General features: G+C 32.9%; 1 protein-coding gene across 1 annotated transcript in view; it reads right to left on the bottom strand.

Moving 5' to 3' along the window:
• LOC114332026 (tumor necrosis factor receptor superfamily member wengen) overlaps positions 1-21050 on the bottom strand; it is a 333411-nt gene extending 312361 nt beyond the window's left edge. The window contains exon 1 of the mRNA XM_028281729.2: positions 20837-21050. Coding sequence (XP_028137530.2) covers positions 20837-20860 — 24 coding nt within the window. The 5' untranslated portion in view covers positions 20861-21050. The remainder of the gene's footprint in view (positions 1-20836) is intronic.
• Positions 21051-21654: the final 604 nt, after the last annotated feature.

Genomic DNA, 21654 nt, shown 5'->3' with positions numbered 1-21654 from the left:
ATTTTGAGTGTCGCTTTAGTTTACAACATAGAATCGATTGGATTATATGCCAAGCGTAATTCAATCTACTTCAAAGAAAAAAAAATATTAAGGAACAACAAAATGTAATATATTTTTGACGGAGTAAGTTCAACATTTCAGGACGGGAATAATTATTTTTTGAGTAATAACACAATATTTTTTGATTTTTGAGATTTCTCTAGCTGTTCATGAAATAATTAAAATTGTATATAAAAAATGATTGTCTCATTTAAAATAAATATTTCTTATTTACCAAACCTTCGGTTTGGCGCCCCTTTGGGGTTACGCCCGCGTGCGCCGCACGCGTTGGCGTGCGCTGCACGCGTTGCACGCTCGGTTACGAGTGCCCTGTGATCTTCCACTTCTGTTTCGAGCTTTCCGTAGCTGCATAGTATGATGCCTAGATATTTAAACTCCTTGACTTGTTCTATTATTTGACCCTCCAGCTCTAATTTACACCTTATTAGATCTGCTGTTATAACCATGCATTTAGTCTTTTTTGGGGAAATTAACATGTTAAATTTTCTAGCGTTTATATTAAATTCGTGCAGCATACGTTGTAAATCATCTTCACTTTGAGAGATTAGTATTGCGTCGTCTGCATAGCAGATTATTTTAAGTTGTTTTTCTCCCATTTGGTATCCTTTTTTTGTTCTTACTTTTTTTATTATTTCGTCCATGATCAGGTTGAACAACAGAGGACTCAGGGAATCTCCCTGTCTTATCCCATTGCCAGCTTCAATTGGGTCAGTTAGTTCTTCGTCTACTTTTACTTTTATTGTGTTGTCCTGATAGATATTTTCGATCGTTTTAATTATTCCTAGAGGTACCTCTCTTGCGTACAATAAATGGATAACGTCCTTTAATTTGACCCTGTCAAATGCCTTCTTGAGGTCCACGAAACATAAGTATGCAGGTTTGTTGTATTCTAATTCTTGAATCTGCCTCATTATAAATATAGCGTCGGTGCATGATCTTCCCGACCTAAAACCTTGTTGTTTTTCTGCTAATGTTATAATTTTATTCAGTTTGTTTGTTATCACTTTGGTCGTTAATTTTAATGTTGTGTTTAATAAATTAATTCCTCTGTAATTTTCCGGGTCCGATTTTTCTCCCTTTTTGAAGAGAGGTATTAGGATGCTTGATCTCCATTCTTGTGGTATTCTGTTTTGTCTTGTCCTCCATACTTTAGGAGTTCATTCGATATTCTGTCCTCTCCTGGTGATTTTCTATTCTTTAATTTCCTTAATGCTTCCGTTACCTCTGCTTCTTCAATATTTACTTCTTCGTTTGTTGTCACTTCAGGTGTTGGTGGTTCGTTATCGTTATCTTTAGCAAACAGAGATCGAAAATAGTCTGTCCAAGTTTCCTTCTGAATGTGTTTCGTTTTTATTAGTTCGTTCATCTCTTTTCTTTGTCCTCTGATCATTCTCCATATTTCCTTTTGTGTTCTGTAGAAGTATCATTGTCCATATTGCCTGTAGTCGATTATGGAAATATATGTTTTCGATGGTTTGTATAATATTGACTGGTATGTTTCTTCTATACTGTAAGTGTAAGACGTCTTCGACTTGTGTTCAATCGAAAGCCTTTGTCAGGGCTATAAAACACATATATGCTGGTTTATTGTAGTCGATGGCCTTTTCTGTGATTTATCTTAGTACAAATACGGCGTCTACGCAGGATTTTTCGAATCTGAATCCTTGTTGTTCATCTGATAAAGTTTTTAATTTATTGATTTTGTTGATTAGAACTTTTGTGGTTAGTGTTGACTGAAGCTATTTATTTGTTAGTCCATTCTTTCACGGTTTTTGCTCTAAATTTTAAAGAACCGCTTGGATTGACATGAAATTTGGCATACGTATAGCTTACATGTCAAAGAAAAAAAGTGATATTGTACCGATGTGTGCTTGTGCCCTGGGGGTGACTTTCACCCCATGTTGGGGGTGAAAAAATATATGTCCAAAATAAGTCCGGAAATGGGTAAACTGACTAATTTTAAGTAACTTTTGTTCTATAGAGCTTTTTTGCCAAGTCAACACTTTTCGAGTTATTTGCGGGTGAATATGTTCATTTTTCAACAAAATAACCACATTTTTAGACGCTTTTTCGCAAATAACTCAAAAAGTAAGTATTTTGTCGAAAAAAACGTTCTTAGCAAAAATATAGCTTATGAAAAAGTAAAAAAAATGGTGTACGCGTTAGGTCTCTGGATCTCGTATAACCGGAGTTATAGCCAATGAAAAATATATTCATATTCACCAAATTTCAAATAGAATATTTCGACGTGAAATATCCAAAAAATTAAGCACTTTTTGGGGAAAACCCATTATAACTTTTTATAGTGTTTAGAAAAAGCTTTATTTTTGTTTTTACAAAAAGTTTCTAGCATTAAAGTTAAGCAAGTTACGCTCAAAATAAAGTTGGTCCCTTTTGTTTTTTCAAAAAACAAATCGGAAAGACCACCCTCTAATTAGCAACTTAAATGAAATTAATCGTTACCGCTCCACAAATTATTTTACTTATGTTGTGTTTATATGATCTGTAAGTTTCATCGATTCAAAGTGCTTATTTTTGAAAAAATTTGGTTTCAAAGTAAAATTTTTAAAAAATTAAATTTTTAAAAATATGCTTTTTTCAAAATAACTTAAAAATTGATAGATATACCAAAAATCTCGAAAAACAAAAAAAAAGTCAGATTTTATTTTCTGAATATCATGTATTTTTTTGTTTTTCTGTTAGACAACAATTGATTAAGATTTGGTGTTTCTAAATTTGCATACATTCGTGATCAGTGACTCGTTCGACCAATTTTAACTACAGCCCTTTCAATAATAAGGACTTTGAACCGATGAAACTTACAGATCATATAAAAAATATATACACAAGTCAAGAAACTTGTGAAGTCGTAACGATTAAGTTCATTTAAGATACTAATTAGGGGGTAATTTTCTCAATTTTTTTACCAAAACCAAAAGGGACTAACTTTATTTTGAGCGTAACTCGTTTAATTTTGATGCTAGAAATTTTTTTTATAAAACAAAACGCTGGACGGAAGGGCCGCCCGAGAACTTTATCGTGCCGATCTATTATCGTTATGGTACTAGATATTGGTATTCTATAAAAATAACAAAGTTACTCGTTATTTTGATATTTTAGAAACACCTACTGTACTTAAAAGTATTTTATGGTTCTACGCATCATTAATTCCTGCATTTGAGAAAATGTTCGATGCCATATTTCGGGGACACACTATAGATGTGTAGATTATTGCATAAATCAATAGAATATTATATTCATACTTTTATTTCAAATTAGTTCATTTTTCTGAGAAATTAATAGTTTACAATATTTGCATTTCATTCTATTTCGATTACGCCACTCAATGCGCGAGATTAAGAACAAGATATTATCTCCAAATTCTATCCTACTGCATGGATTTTAATGAAATTTTGGGAGTAGCCCAATCTCCTAATTCAAAGTCTATCCTATATACTATGGCGCTTTTATCATGGGGGAAGTTCCCACCACTTCTCAGGGGTGAAATATTTTTATTTTCGAATTACATGGAGAAAAAGGAAGATTTTTAAGAAAATTTAAAAATTCATTCTATAATTTGATCACATTTTTTAAAAAAACCATTCATTTTAAACCCGTTTAACTTTTTGAAAGTAGAAATAACACTATATTAAAAGGTATTGAGAAGAAAAACAATGCATTTAAATTATGGTGGATGGGGAGTTAAATGTATATACTTTTCATTTTTCCTTAAAGTACATTAGTCATTATATTTTTTGCACCATATCTCGCTTAGTTTGTAAGTACCCGACATTTAACGGTGCTCGTTTTAAAGGCCTTTTCAAACACTACAAAAGGTGTTGGTAGCATTATACACCTAAAACCTACCGTTCCTCTGTTATTTCAAGTTGAATACACCAATTTGAGCATGCACCAAAAAACAAACTATTTTCACCTACCATATCTCTTTTTGTATTATAAATAGAACATTTACGAAGGAACGAATCTCTTTATTATTTATAATCTAAAAAATGTTTTATATAGAGTTTTTAGTTCGATGCATAGTTTTTAAGGTATTCACAAAAAATCCGTCCGAAAAGGTGTCATTTTTCAATGAAAATGGCCAATTTTCAACTACGCATAACTCAAAAAGTATTGAGTTCTCAAAAAAAAGTATAGACCAGTTTTTGCTTAGAAATAGGTTCTTCAGCCACTTCCGTGCTTATTTTGACCAACAAATTTTCCACCCCCTTGAAGAAGTGGGAACCGCCCCAAGATAAAAGCGCCATAGTATATAGGGTAGATTTTGTTTCTTGAGCTATTCCCTACTTACTGTGAAAATATCAAGTACATCAATGTAGTAGGATGGAATTCGGAGCCAAATACCCTCATTGACTGCTCTACAATAATGCTCTGCTATGAACGCGTGAGAGAGGACACACATAAGATTATAGCAAAATTTCTATTTACCGTAACTTTTCGAGTTTTTGAGCTACAGCAATAAATTTTATGTCATTCGAAAGGTAATTTTGCATTCTTTCAAAATGTGTTAAAATATACAGGGCGTATCAAAAAAATTAAGATTTTTTATTAATTTCCGGTTCAACCGGAAGCCATGTTTTTGGTAAAATTTATTGTGATAATAGATAATAAAATACCATATATGTCTGCAAAATTTCAAATTTTAGTTTCTATTAAGAAGGAAGTTACGGGCACTCGAATATTTTTTTATAAAACATTCATAACTCCCCTCCTATGGGGAGTTAAGATATATGACTAATGTCATTCAATTTACTGATAGGATATCAAAAATATATCAAAAAATAAAAAAATTCCTTGGAGCCATTTTTGAGAAAATCTAGTTCAAATGTATGTCAAAATTTGACCCCTTAAATATAGGCAACCCGTAACTTTTTCTGAAAAACGATAACATCTTTCTTATAGCCCCATCTTTAGGCTATATAACGACTTTTTCAAATTAAACTTATCTTCAAAAACTTTTTAGATAGATAGGGAAATGTGTCGGGGGGGCGGTCGGGGGGGCGGTCGGCCATGTTGGCCGCCATTTTGAATTTGGAAATGTCAAATTCCGTACTTTTATTTACCTATCGATGAGCTTACTTTGAGTTGAATTTCATTTATTTCTGTCAAAATTTGCAAAAATGGGCCCTAAATAACCCCCCTATTTCGGCCCCCCTTTGAGAGATTTTTTTTAAAAACTTAGTTTCTCGACAAAATTCTCTTAAACTTACTCATACCGAATTTCATCAAAATCGGTCCAGTAGTTTTTGCTGGGCGGTGGCGACATACGTACGTACATACGTACGTACGTACGTACATACTTCCGACATGTTTTTTTTATTTGCTTTTTAGACTCAGGGGGACTCAAAACGTCGAAAAAAAGTGAAATCTGAAAAAATTTTTTTTTAACGATCCTATAACTTTATCTATTATACTATACTACGTATATAGTACGATAAAGTAAAAATAAAGCTTTTTTTAAACACTTTAAATAAGTTGTAATGAGTTTTCCCCGAAATGTGCTTTATTTTTGGTTATTTCACGTTAAAGTATTCCATTTGGAATTTGACGAATATGAACCTATGTTTTATTAGCTATAACTCTGCTTCTCCTAGGCATAGAGACGTGATATATACACCATTTTTTAAAAAATTTTACAGGCTATATTTTTGCTAAGAATGTTTTTTCGACAAAATACTTACTATTTGAGTTATTTGTGAAAAACCGTCTAAAAGCGTGGTTATTTTGTTGAAAAAATGAACATATTCACTGCCAAATAACTCGAAAAGTATTGACTTAGTGAAAAAACTCTATAGAACAAAAGTTACTTAAAATTAGCCAGTTTATCCATTTCCTGACTTTCTTTGGACGAATATTTTTTCACCCCCAAGAGGGGGTGAAAACCACCCCAGGGCAAAAGCACATATCGGCACAATATCACTTTTTTTCTTTGACGTGTTAGCTATGTGTATGCCAAATTTTATGTCAATCCAAGCGGTTCTTTAAAATTTAGAGATTTTGCAATATTTTACCGTTAAAGAACGGCTATGTAGCATTTTTGTAATTAACTATTCTAACTGGGAAATAAGCCACACTTTAACTTGAAAAAAATAATTTTATTTTGTGGTTAGCTTGGCCTAAGAAACCTATTAGGATATTTCGTCCACTTTCGAGGTATCTTGTAGTTATATTTGATATAACTTTTTCCTCTATTCTCCTCACTCTCATTCACTCCCTCTCTCTTTGACTATCAAATATCGGTAAAGTGTAAGCTTGAAAACAATAAGCAAGTAGTGGTATATATCGAAGACGTCTTACTCTTATATAACTACATGTTTTACACAATAAAATATTGCTATTATAAATCGAACCTCGCACTACCGAGTTCAGATCCTATAATCAAACATCTGCAATAATAAATCTAATAATAATCATTTTCTTATAAACATACATGTGTACGCTGGTGTTTATTGCCTAGGTACGTTCATAGCCAACGGGTACAAATTGAAAGTAGCGTTCTAAAACAATAAACAGGGCTTTTTCAATTTCCTCATTCGTTTCAAACATATTTCGATAACAGTTTGAAATATATCAACACAAGTTATAAGGAAGGAATATATTAGATGTCGACACCGATCAACGGAAAATTAGGGGCAAGCAAATTCAACTAAAGTTTACTTATATTTCATATTTATTTGTTGAGCGGGTTTTACTTTGCACAGCAGTAAATATACAGGGTGTTTCTGTGTTTCATTAAGAATTGTCCATATCGTAACTGGAGAAACCTTGAACAAAATATGAAGATTTAACCCAAAACACTTAAATAAAATATTCTTCCTTACCGAGATACAGAGTGTATCAAAATGATTTTAGCCCATTGTTAAAGCACTTTTTAATATTTTTTGTCCAAACTTGACACGCAGTTTACACATATTAGGATACTTTAACTAGTGTTAAGATAGTTTTCCGCTGTTACCAGAGGCGTGCTGTAGGGATATATACTTCCTTTTCGGCCCTTTTCCCCCTTACAATCTACGCCACTGTCGTAATAATCATTTCAGCATGTTTTTTTGATTCTTCGTTACTTTTTACGTAAATATCATCCGTTTGTCTCAATGCGATAGAGTAAGTAGTTTTCAAGTTATTTGCGTTGCTGAAATGATTATTACGACAGTGGCGTAGATTGTGAGGGGGAAAGGAGCGAAAATGAAGTATATATCCCTACAGCACGTCTCTGGTTACAGCGAAAAACTATCTTTTAAGACTAGTTAAAGTACCTTAACATGTGTAAACTGTGTGTCAAGTTTGAACAAAAAATATTAAAAGGTCCTTTAACAATGGACTAAAATCATTTTAGAATATTTTTCTATTCTCATACTATAATATATCAATTATGATTTTACTACCGGTATCATAATGAACTTCATTATGATACAGATTTTCATTAAGATACAGATTTTTAACCAATAGAATCGCGATATGGCATTCGCGATGAAGGTGGCACACGCGCAGTGATCAATGGCGAGTCAAATACATACGCTTTGACAGTTCTCAATATGTAAACAAACTGACAAACTACTTAATTTATTTGCGTTACAAAATTAATAAATTTGAATATATTTTTTGTTGTGAATGATCATAGAAAAAATCATCTATACAACTTGCATTTAGTTATCATTATGAAGCTCGTACTCTATACGAAACTCGCCGCTAGGCGGCTCGTTTCGTATCCCTCACACTCGCTTGTTGCATTAAATGCTCGTTGCATAATATACTATTGTAATAAAACACTCTGTATATCGGTAAAGAGGAATATTTTATTTAAGTACATATTTTACGTTAAATCTTAGTATTTTGTGCTAAGGTTTATCCAGTTACTATATCGACAATTCTTAATGAAACACGCTGTATAATTTAAAAATACAATACAACATAAAATTTATTTCAGATAACATAATGCTGATAATATAATAATAATACGAAATAGCTACATCGGAATAATATAATCACAATAAAAGTAGTAAACAAATGATTTAATAAATATAATAATGTAGAGTGAGCCTTTGAACACTAAGGAAGGAGGACCATTTTTAATGAGCTCTTCCAATTTAGATATTTAAGCTTTGACTTAGGTATAACTGTAAAATATTTAGATACAATAATAATGTAGAATAAACAACGTACATACTAAATCCTAGTGACCAGTATGGTGTATGGTGCAAATTTCTGGAATAAATTCGATATTTCGTAAACCGGCGACTTTAAGGAAAAATCCCGAGACAGGTCGATTTTTATTTTTAAATTACGATATTTTTGGCATATATTTCATACGAGTGACGTCATCCATATGTACGTGATGACGTAATCGATGATTTTTTTAATGAGACTAGGGGTCGTGTGATAGCTCATTTGAAAGGGTATTCAATTTTGTATTCAGTAGTATAAATATTAACATAAATGTTTATACACAGTGTTCAAAAAAAATTTTTGAATTAAATTAATTGAAAAACAAGAAGAATGTAAGCACAGTGGAACCTCGATAAGTCGCCCCCGATAACCCGGAAGTCCGGCTAACCCGGACCGATTTTCATCGGACAAACATTTCAACAATAAAAATGTATGTACTATGTTAAAACATTTTATCTGCAGCCGCTTCTGGAATGTCTTAAAAATATCGAGTTTCATTGATAAAACTTCCCTTCAATCATAATATAATATTTGAGAGATAATGGGTATCTGTGTAATTTGAACTATACATATGATAGTAAAAATGATTCATGCACACGGCGGCGGCAGAGCGACATTCATTATCGCAAACAACAGGCACCTGTTATTCCTTTATTTATTTTCAACTGTCTTTTAAAAAATTGTTTTTTAAACAATGGTCTTTTAAACAATGAAAGAGTCACTGTTCTTAAATTACATAAGCAGACCAGACGAAATTATTGACACAACCAAACTGACAGTATTTTTACCTAGAAATTAATAATACTCTATATTGTCTATACTAAACTCTATACAACCATAGGTAAACTGTGCATATATATTTCATATTATTTTGCTTATCTATATCTATAAGTATACCGTATTTTATTAATTTTTACCATGCTCTCCGGCTAACCCGGATTTTCGATAACCCGGATCGGCCGCGCTCCTGATTAATCCGAGTTATCGAGGTTCCACTGTAAGTATTTTATTTAATTTAAAATACGACAACAGAAAATAATGTTTATTTGACAAATAAGCATTGCTTGTCGCTTAAATTAAATGTTCAAACTTCCAAGAGGCAGGTGGTTGGCGGGAGCTGGTTTGAACATTGAATTTAAAAGAAAAATAATGCTTATTTGTCAAATAAACATTTTTTTCTGTTTTCTGACAATAGTAAAATGTATTTTGAATTAAATAAATTACATACATTCTTCTTCTTTTGTCAATTAGTTTAATTTAAAAAAAATATTTTTGGACACTGTATATAAATAATTATATTAATATTTATATTACTGAATATAGAATTGAATACCCTTTCAAATGAGCTATCACAAGACCCCTAGTCTAATTTAAAAAAAAAATCATCGATTACGTCATCACGTCCATATGGATGACGTCACTCGTATGAGATATATGCCAAAATATCGCACTTTAAAAATAACAATCGACCTGTTTCGAGATTTTTCCTTAAATTCTCCGGTTTACGAAATATCGAATTTATTCCAGGCATTTGCACCATACTGTAAGTATAGTTAGGGCGAAAATAAATATTAACACGGAAGAAAAGAGAAACATAATCTTGAAACAACAACACTGATAGATGCCTTCAAAGTAAAAACAAGTGGGGAAGAATTCGCCGGACTATAAGTACAGGTCACAAAGAAAACAAGAAGTAAAGAAGAAAAATAAGCTACGAAACTAAGCAATTAATGAAGGAAAGAAGACAAGTCAAAGGCTGTGAAACCTGGACAATAAGAAAAAAAGATGAAGCTTAACTCAAGACATTCGCGAGAAAGGTACTGAGAAAAGTATACAGCCATGTGCAAGAAGAAGACGGCATATGGAGAATCAGGAGAAACGACGAAACTAACGAACTAAACGAAAGGTACGATATTGTAAGATTTGTGAAAAGTCAAAGACCATCATGGCTGGGATATGTTCAGAGACAAGAAGATACAAAAACAACAAAGAAAATATTACAATAGAAGCCGACACGAAGACGAAAAAAAGGAAGGCCAAGAACAAGATGGTTGGATGACGTAGAAGACGACCTGAAAACTATGAATATAAGACAATGAAGGAGAATGTACTCTTTACCTCTAGAAGTCTGAACGAAAGGACGTAGCCAGACAGCCGAAGGCCCATCCAGGGTTGTGATGCCAAAAGGAGACAAAGAAAATGGATATGCTAACTTTACCGACATGAATTGAATATACGACGCAAATTAAAACAAATAGTGTATAAAAATATTTTTTCCAATTAGACAAGAGTTTCATTGACAACGAGAAGTGGCAAGCACAGAGCGGTTTTCATAAAGTCTCGGTTTTATTGAAATACAAAAACTACCGATTGGTAATCGCTTTTTAACGAGGAATAAACCAGCATTCTCGAAAATTTGTATTTTCCACCAGATTTACTAGTTTTGTTGAAAAACGACGTGTAGAATACCAATAACGCATGCATAAATATCAACTGATATACGTGGCCATATTAATATTTCCAAAACGAACTGTTCATGGTTATTTATGAGATATTCATCGTTTTTTTTTTCTTAAACTCACGCGAATTCTTAATGTTTGAAAGAAGCCGTTGTAACTATGTATAGTATATGGTTACGATTTGTGATCGTTATCTTGTGTAATTAGTTACCTATTAAACGTGATGTATATTAGCTTGTTCACAAGTTTCTTTAATATAATTATTATAACAGAAAACAGAATAACCATTTTATCGGAAACTTTGCATAGTGAAATTATTTCGAAAAATAATAATTAATGATATATTAATGAAAAGTCAATTAAATTAGTGATATATTAATACTAAAAAACTAATATTATTAAATTTTACAAAAAAAGATCGAAACTGATTTATCTGAAAAAGATCTGGATGGTGTCAAAAAATGTTAAATACTTGAATTATTAATTTTTTGTTTGAATGTTAAGTTTGCGCAATAAACTTGAGTTGAAATGTCGAGGAGTTGAAATTAATCACGCATTGAAAAACCGCCATCGTTGTATATTTACGCATCGCAAAAAAATATTGCTTATCAGAATTAAATTGATTCTTTTGCAATACATAATTATACATGAACTTTGACATATTCTTTATTTCTAAAGCGGTACGAAGTTTGCCGTGTCAGCTAGTTTACTATAAAACCTACCAACTGATGTTGTATTTTTGGTTCGCCTTTTCAGCCCTGTGAAGTTGGCACCTCTAAACACAATTAAAAAAAAAATGTTTTTAATTGTCCATAAAATGTCCACTTTTGTCCAGTAAAAAATTTTTTTGTCCACCTTTTGTTTACGAGATACTAAAAAAACGTGAAATAAGGCCCAACACCCCGAAGTCAAAAAAACGCCGTAAAAACTGATACGTTTGATTGTCCAACAGTTGTCCACACTTGTCCAGGCATTTTTTTTAATTGTCCACCTTTTATTTATTTAAATTAGCAATAATTATCGTTTGTTAGTAAAAATGCCAAAACATGAGAATTTTTGGAATTTTTTTTCACGTTTGATTGTCCATCGAATGTCCACCCTTGTCCAGCAAAAAATTTTTTTTTGTCCACCTTTTGTTTACGAGATACTAAAAAAACGTGAAATAAGGCCCAACACCCCGAAGTCAAAAAAACGTCGTAAAAACTGATACGTTTGATTGTCCAACTGTTGTCCACACTTGTCCAGGCATTTTTTTAATTGTCCACCTTTTATTTATTTAAATTAGCAATAATTATCGTTTGTTAGTAAAAATGCCAAAAAATGAGAATTTTTGGAATTTTTTTCAAGTTTGATTGTCCATCGAATGTCCACCCTTGTCCAGCAAACATTTTTTTTGTCCACCTTTTGTTTACGAGATACTAAAAAAACGTGAAATAAGGCCCAACACCCCGAAGTCAAAAAAACGTCGTAAAAACTGATACGTTTGATTGTCCAACTGTTGTCCACACTTGTCCATGCATTTTTTTTTATTTGTCCACCTTTTGTTTATTTTAATTAGCAATAATTATTGTTTGTTAGTAAAAATGCCAAAAAATGAGAATTTTTGGAATTTTTTTTCACGTTTGATTGTCCGTCGAATGTCCACCCTTGTCCAGCAAAAAGTTTTTTTGTCCACCTTTTTTGAAAAATATAGTTTAAAATAATTTTTCGGGCCGGGAAAAAGTACAGTTTTACGAATTCGAGATAAGGTCGTCAAAACTGAGAGGTTTCGATTGTCCAATAGTTGTCCACACGTGTTCAGGCATTTTTTTTACTTTTCCACTTTTTTCTTCATTATAGGAATAGTTGTAGTTTTTTAATAAAAATGTCAAGAAAAAAAACAAATCTAATATTTACTCATATGATTGTAAATATCGGCTTCGCATCTGTGTACAAACTTCACACTCATAAATAAAATAAGTCCTAGTTATGTAATATACTATTTTTGAATTTTTTTTCATATTTGATTGTCAATCGAATTTCCATCCTTGTTTAGCTAAAAGTTTTTTCTGTCTACCTTTTGTTCAAGAGATTTAAAAAAAACCAAGAAATTAATCTAATTATCTCTTAGGCTAAAAATTGACAACGAAAATTTTCTTGCTAAGCAATAGTAAAAGTTAAAAACATCAAACAAACAATAATATATTTCTTCACTAGTGTGGAAAAGTTTTTTTAAACGAATCTGAGGGTTGCAATGCGAGCCGAAGGCGAGCATTGTAATCAGATGAGTTAAAAAAACTGTTCCACACTAGTTAAGAACGATATTTTATTTAACAATGTGTGAAAATGGGAATATTGCATCGCTCGAGCGTGTGGACAAGTAACCTTTCCTACACGGCGTTGAATAAAAATATCATTTTTTGGAATTCGCATTCATGATCCATTGTTGCTACCAAACTAAAAAATATTGCTGAGAAAAAACCAATGTTTCACAAGTAATGAAAATGTCTGAACACGAATTCGGAAACATTGGACATTCGACATTCGACGGACAATCAAACGTGAAAAAAATTTCCAAAAATTCTCATTTTTTGGCATTTTTACTAACAAACGATAATTATTGCTAATTTAAATAAATAAAAAGTGGGCAATTAAAAAAAATGCCTGGACAAGTGTGGACAACAGTTGGACAATCAAACGTATCAGTTTTTACGACGTTTTTTGACTTCGGGGTGTTGGGCCTTATTTCACGTTTTTTTAGTATCTCGTAAACAAAAGGTGGACAAAAAAAATTTTTGCTGGACAAGAGTGGACATTTGATGGACAATTAAAAAAAAATCGTATTTAGAGGTGCCAACTTCACACGGCTCGCCTTTTCTTATATATTTTTTCATCAGTATAATTCTTGCTGAGGCTCATATCCGTGAATAATTAACCATAGGGCTTTATCGGCATTCATACCGTGTGCCTGCGGCCGCCGCCAAGCAAAAGTCGACGTATCAACTTTTAAAACATCCTTTTCCACGAGTCATGTGTTATATTCTCAGAGTAATCCTTATTAAATCCCGGTGTGGCAGAATGGAGAGGATCCCGGAAAATGAGCGCCGAAATCCAGAAATTTGCAGTGAAGCTAAATTTGTTATCTCTCACAACAGACCCGTGCAAGAACTTGTATTATAATTGGACTTGTTACCGTTCAAAGTTCTATTAGTCGAGAAAATTATCTTTGTGGATGTATCCAGGGAGATAGTTGCCGGGAAATTTAATTAGAGCCTTTTGTCAATTTTCTACATCCTACGACTTCATTCTATTACGTTTGTAATGGGTAGCGTACTTTTTTACACACTAAATAAAGAAGAATTCGCCGTAAAACGAAATCAAGAGATGTATTATATTTCAGTTCGTTCAGAGAGCGCCATAAACACTCTTACTAGTTGCATTCTCATTGGAGATCATCAGAGACTGTATATACAGGGTGTTTCATTAATAATTGTCCATATAGTAACTGGAGAAACCTTAGTACAAAATACGAAGATTTAACCTAAAACACTTAAATAAAATGTGGTTCCTTACTGAGTTACAGGGTGTTTTATCTAAAGATTTAAAAATTATTTTTGCTCAGCATTTTAAAACTATTCGACGTATCCTTTTAATACTTGGCAGAAAATGCGACTACTATACACCCTACTAAATTATAATAAACAAACGTTTCTAGCTACTACCAGAGGCGTACGACAGGGGATAGTGAATGGGTGGCCCTTCTCAAATGCTACGCCACTGGTGGAATTACTATTTTAGTGCCATTTTTAGATTCTCCAATACTTTCTACGTAAATAATATACTCCTCATTGGTAACGATAAAATCATTAGTTTTCGAGATATTTGAAATTAAATATGAAACGGCACAGTTATTTTGATTAATTTATATGATTCATATGATTAAAATTTAAAAATTATTTGTACCCAGTACTTTAAAACTATTTGGCGTGACCTTACCATTTTTAGGAATTTTCGGGAATGTTTGTAAAAACATCGTCGTTATGTCCTCAAGAGGTCCTTTATGTCAGCTGACTGTAATGTGTTTGTTTATCGTCAACTTCCTATCGCTACTAGAACTACTACCTACTGACTGTTATCGACTGTTTTACCTAGCTACAGGGTGGCTTTCTTAAAAAAAGAAGGATGTGTAAGTTTGTAGAGGTAATCATAAACAAGAGCATACATAAATATCCAAAAAATTTGTTACAGAGACTTTAGAATATAAGGAAGAAAATTAGTTAAACCTCATCCGATTCTTGATGAACTATGGAAGTATTGGGAAATTAAAAATGAAAAGATCCGCAATGTGTAAAATAGAAACAAAAAAAAGAGCAAATACTATACACCCTACTAAATTATGAAAAACAAACGTTTCTAGCTACTACCAGAGGCGTCCGACAGGGATAGTGAATGGGTGACCCTTCTCAAATTCTACGCCACTGGTGGAGTTACTATTTTAGTGCCATTTTTAGATTCTCCAATACTTTCTACGTAAATAATATACTCCTCATTGGTAACGATAAAGTCATTAGTTTTCGAGATATTTGAAGTTAAATATGAAACGGCACAGTTATTTTGATTAATTTATATGATGCATATGATTAAAGTTTAAAAATTATTTGTACCCAGTACTTTAAAACTATTTGGCGTGACCTTACCATACTTGGCAGAAAGTGTAGGTACTGTACACCCTACTAAATTAAGATAAATAAACGTTTCTAGCTACTACCAGAGGCGTACGACAGGGGATAGTGGCTGGTTGACCCTTCCCAAATTCTACGCCAGTGACAAAATTGCTATTTTAGTGTAATTTTTTGATTTTTCAATACTCTTTATGTAAATAATATACTTTTCATTCGTAACGATAAAATGATTAGTATTCGAGATATTTGAAATTAAAAATGAAGCGACACAATACATTAATCAAAATAACCGTGTCGTTTCATTTTTAACTTCCAAGATCTCGAAAACTAATGACTTTATCGTTACGAATGAAAAGTATATTATTTTCAAAGAAAGTATTGGAGAATCCAAAAATTGAACTAAAATAGCAATTTCGCCACTGGCGTAGAATTTGGAAACGATCAACCATTCACTTTCCCCCGTCGTACGCCTCTGGTAATAGACAGAAACGTTTGTTTAACATAATTTAGTAGTTTGTACAGTACCTATACTTCCTGCCAAGTATGAAAAGGATACATCGAATAGTTTTAAAATGCCGAGCAAAAATAGTTTTTAAATTTTTAGATAAAACACCCTGTAACTCAGTAAGGAACCACATTTTATTTAAGTGTTTTAGGTTAAATCTTCGTATTTTGTGATAAGGTTTTTCCAGTTACTATATGGACAAATATTAATGAAACACCCTGTATATGGCTATCTCTGAACGAACTGAAACAAATCAAGCCTCCTAGGACCGAATCACGACAAAAGAACTCGATATGGATGCCGTAGCAAGTGACATCTGCCTAAAAGAAGCCTTGTAAACAAAAATATAAGCTACGTTTCTTGATTTCGTTATAAGGCGAATTTTTCTGTATTAGTCTTACTCCTGAGTATCGAGACCAGGTTTTCGTTGGAATGTTGCAACGCTAAATAGGCAGGAAATGAGATGCAAATTATAGACCTCACCGTGTCTTCTTTAATTCAGCATTCGTTTGGTTTGCAAGCAATAACAACTATGAAGGCGTAACTAGAAACTTGGTCTCGTTAGAAGTTTTATTTCTCCTTTCTTCAGAAAGAAGTCGATGATACACAATCTTCTGGGGAAGCGGCGGTCTAATCATATTAACTATTAACCCGACTCTCTCATCAACCCGTGCCATATCTAGAATTCATAATAAATAATATATTTGTTTTAATTTGATTTCTTTTTGTCTCTTCAACGTTACCCTTTAAGCTAAACATAATATTCTTTGTTATTCTTTCTTCTTAACTGCCAATTTCATTGGACCTAACAGGAATCTTGCTGGAATCATAATCAACTGCACTCAAAGAAAGAGAAAGAATTCGCATAGAGCGAATTTTAGCGAAAAAGCACGTACAAATTTTAACAAACTGAGGAAGGTGCTATGTACAAGAGATCTGAAGCTGGATTTAAGAATGGGGTTGGCAAGGTTAAGTATACGGTGAATGACAGGACGTGAAATGCAATTTTAGATTTCCCTAGGTCGAGTATTTCGCCACTCTGTTATGCTTTATTTTTTCCAACTTAAAAAGCTCAAAAGATAAATAATTTCGAATTTTATTTCTTGACTTATTTGACTTTCGATTCATAGATGGTGCTAATAGTATCTTTGGTAAATAATAATTTTGATAATTACCCCGAAAGGATGAAAGGATTTGATTACAGTTCAGTGCCTCTACCCAGGTACTCCGATGAGGAAACGGTTATTCCGAAATACGTATAAAAAGCTCAGAGGATAAAAAAATAATTTCGAATTTTATTACTTGATTTATTTGACTTTCGATTCATAGATGGTGCTAGTAGCATCTTTGGTAATGATTTTGATTATTTCATTCATAGGAGATTCTGACCAATAGAAAGCTACAGAAATCTGAATTAAATTGATAATTTTTGATAATTTCCCGTCGTCAAGTAAGTATATTACGTCAGATGCCCTTCGTTGCTATGAAAAAATACATTCAGTGACATTAATGATAATTAATGTTTTAAAAATTATAAAAGTGATGACTTTCAACCGTAAAATATTTATAACAACTGTGTGTTTCATTGTACTTATTTGTACTTACATAAATAAATTACAATAAAATTTTGGTTTTTAACAGTTTTATTCATGAAATAATCGCAACAAATTGCACTCGATCTCTAAAATTAATATAGAATTTTTGCTCTCGTGTCGTGACACTTTGACATAATGTCACTCGCCTTTGGCTCGTGAAATTAAAACTGTCAAAGTGTCACTCGGGAAAAATTCAATAATTTTAGAGCTCTTGTGCAATTACTACTGATAATTATCCCGAAATGATGAAAGGATTTGTTTGCAGTTCAGTGCCTCTACCCAGGTGCTCCGATGAGGAAACGGTTATTCCGAAATACGTATAAGCACATAGTAGAGGCTCTGTATTGTAATCAAATCTGAACCATATTTTCTTTTTCTTTTAAAATCATAAAGATTTATGAAAAAAAATCAAGAGACGTCAGAAAATGAGTTTTAGGGGGAACTTGGAACTAGACCAAACTTAAACGAAGACTAAATAATGAATGGTGTTTGCATAGTGCACAAAAAAACTGTTTCCTAGCGACCAAAATTAATTCAACTCTGAAGGATATTTGAGAGACTAGTGTTTCCATCATTACCAGAAGAACAGGTTACGATGGAAAAAAGACCGAGGGGAAGATCTCTGAGCCGTTGGATGGATCAAACAAAAACACTGATCAACCGAGGAATTCAAGAGACTGGATAATTAGCTCAGAACATAATTATAAAAATTTTATGGTGTCACCACATCCCTATAAGGGATTAAGGGCCGATGAGGAGGAGATATGCGCCAGAATACACTCTAAACTGGAGCTGGATATTAGTGACACTCAATATGGGTTCCGCAATGGTATGGGTACCAGAGAGGCATTATTCTCCTGCAACGTGCTGACACAGAGACGTTTGGATGTTAACCGTCCTCTTTCTTTACGTCTGTTTTATAGACTACAATAAAGCGTTTGATAAAGTAGGTAAAACATGATCGACTCATGGAAATTCTGAAAACTAAAAACCTAAATGAAAGAGATTTAAGACTAATAACACACTTCTATTACAATCAGCGAGCAATAGTAGGAACTGAAAAATAAACATCTGAAGAAATGGAAATAAAGAGAGGAGTCGGGCAAGGCTGCATACTATCACCTCTATTATTTAACGCTTATTCTGAAGAGGTAATGCGAGAAACTCTGGAAGATGAAAGAGTCGGCATAAGAGTAAATGGAGTCTTAGTTAACAACATCAGATATGCAGATGACACAGTAATAATAGCCGATAGTTTAAAGACCTGCAAAGCCTCATGAGTAAAATAGTAAGGTGTAGTAGGGAGTATGGACTCTCTCTCAATATCAAAAAGACGAAGTTTATGAAAATTAGTAAAAACAACCATAATAATAACGAGATCTTGATAGTAGTTAGTAGAGGGCCAGCAGATTGAAAGAGTAAAAAAGTACACTTACCTAGGAACACTTATAACAGTAAATAATGACTACGCTGCAGAAATCAAAGGCAGAATCGAAAAAGCACGTTCTAATTTTATGAAAATGAAAAAGGTCCTATGTAGCAAAGATTTAACATTAGCCCGTAAAGTACGCCTAACAAAATGTTACGTATACAGTGTACTATACTATGAAGTGGAATCATGGACGTTAAATGTAGAGACAATGAGACGACTTAACGCCTTTGAAATGTGGACCTATAGAAGAATTATGAGGGTTTCCTTTGTAGATAGGAGAGTTACGAACAACGAAGTACTGAGAAGAATAGGTAAAGAGAAGGAAGTTGAACTTACAATTAAAGAAAGAAAACTACAGTAGCTCGGACATGTGATGAGGGCGAGAAGTATGGCATCCTGCGACTCATAATGCAAGGAAAGAAGAGCATCGGAAGAAGACGAATTTCATGGCTGAAGAACCTGAGAGAATGGTTTGGATGCAGCTCAAAACAACTATTTAGAGGTACTGTCTCAAAAATTAAAATAGCTATGATGATTGCCAACCTCCGTGGGAGATGGCACCTGAAGAAGAAGAAGAGGCGAGGAATGTTTCTATTACAAAAAAGTTATATCTTGGTGTTTAATGTGACTGAACATGTACTAATTGTCTTCTAAATGTATCTTCTTCTTCTTCATGTGCCATCTCCTCTAAAAAGGTCAACTTTTTTAATTTGTGCTCCATATTTTGTTATACTTTCTTGGCATTGTTGGGTTTTTGTTATTACCATGAATTGTGTTTTTTTGTGTTTAGGGATAGTTTAGTTTTCTTCGCTGACTTCTACCATCTTTTAAATGTATAAAGACTACATATAGGTCTGGATCCCGCGTATGAAAAAAAAGTTGATTAATAGCAAGCTGAAAATTTGTTAATAGCTTAAGGGTGTCTAGTCGAAAAAACTTTGATATATGGGAATACTGTAACAGGGGAAGTTTTAATTGTGGAACAGGTAAAAAATTTGGAACGCTCAGACCACGAAAACGGCACATTTATTTTGTCCGACAGAACAGACTTAAACTCTCCGAACAGAGATTAAACTCTCATGCAAAAATCATACTGCTATTTATCACCTGTCATAATTCCTGTCATTTGACATATTCTACATGTTCCACTCATTAAAACGCCCATTTGGTGATAAATAGCAGTCTGATTTTTGCATGAGAGTTTAATCTCTGTTCGAAGAGTTTAAGTCTGTTTTGTCGGACAAAATACATGTGCCGTTTTTGTGGTCTGGCCGTTCCAAATTTTTAACCTGTTCCACAATTAAAACTTCCCCTGTTCCAGTGTTCCCATATATCAAAGTTTGTCGGACTAGACACCCTTAAGCTATTAACAAATTTTCAGCTTGCTATTAATCAACTTTTTTTTCATGCGCGGGATCCAGACCTAATAGTTAATGTTTGCTTGAAGACCATTGAAAAACATTATTGTTCTGAAGCTATTTTCTTATGACATCTTAATGCAACTCACTATTTTAGTTGGAAATAAGTCACAATTTTACTTTGAAGTTAAGTTTATTTGACGTTTTTATTTCTACTTCGGAAATGGTTATCAAAATACCATTTTTGATAACGATTTCCAAAGTGAAAATCGAAACGTCAAATATACTTAACTGAAAAGTAAAATCGTGGCTTAATCCCAACTAAAAAAGTAAACTGAAAAAGCCTTTGTACCACATAAAATGGTGGCTAATCCCAATCAAAAAATTAAATTGAAAAAACTTGTGTACCTCATAAAATAGTGTATCAATTTGTGTTTATAGTCATAAAATAGTGTTTATAATTTGATAAATTTAACTTCTAATACTTTGTTATTGTGTTTAAATCCCGAACACTATTCAGAAACTTCATATAAACTCCTATAAACATCACATCTTCTCATAAAAAAAAATCAAACTTACCCTGTACACCGACGTAATCGCCATCCGTAGCAAATAAAATATCCTTAATATTCACCAAAATGTACACTCACAAAACTCAGCACACTTTTTCGGCACATAATATTTCGAAAAACGAGAGTCCCGCGCTATTTGCGTATTGGCAGAGACGCTCCAGCAGAAATAAACCAACCAACCACATAGGTCGAGTGAACAAGCGCAACTGAAAACTCAACTGACTAACGATGCAAACTTTCAACTTCAACCAACAACTGTGTGTTTCGACGGTTTGCTCTTTAGGAATCACCCTGAAACTGATAGGTGGGTAGAAACGCACTTAAAACATTTTTTTCCTTCCAGATTAAAAAGAATTTTCGGGAATGTTTGTAAAAACATGGTCGTGTCCTCAAGAGAAGAGGTCCTTTATATGTCAGCTGACTGTAATGTGTTTGTTTATCGTCAACTTCCTATCGCTACTAGAACTACTACCTACTGTTATCGACTGTTTTACCTATCTACAGGGTGGATCACTTAAAAAAGAACTATGTGTATAAGTTTTGGAGAGGTAATCATAAACAAGAACATAAAGAAATATCCAAAAAACGACGTTACAGACAGCAGAAAATATATAAAGAAAGAAGATTTATTCAGTTAGACCACATCGGATTTTTGAAGAAGTTTGGATAGTATTGGGAAATTAGAAATGAAAAGGTTCACAAATACGTCAAATAGAAATAAAAAAAAGCAAATATTTCCTTTTTGGGTGGAATGTTTAGTGAAAGGGATGTATTGGTATGACTTAAGACAGAAGCTTATCTTCTTCGTGTGCTTCATTCTTTAAG

Source organism: Diabrotica virgifera, chromosome 1, assembly GCF_917563875.1.
Source record: "Diabrotica virgifera virgifera chromosome 1, PGI_DIABVI_V3a".
NCBI lineage: Eukaryota > Metazoa > Arthropoda > Insecta > Coleoptera > Chrysomelidae > Diabrotica > Diabrotica virgifera.
This window is presented reverse-complemented; position numbering and strand designations above follow the sequence as displayed.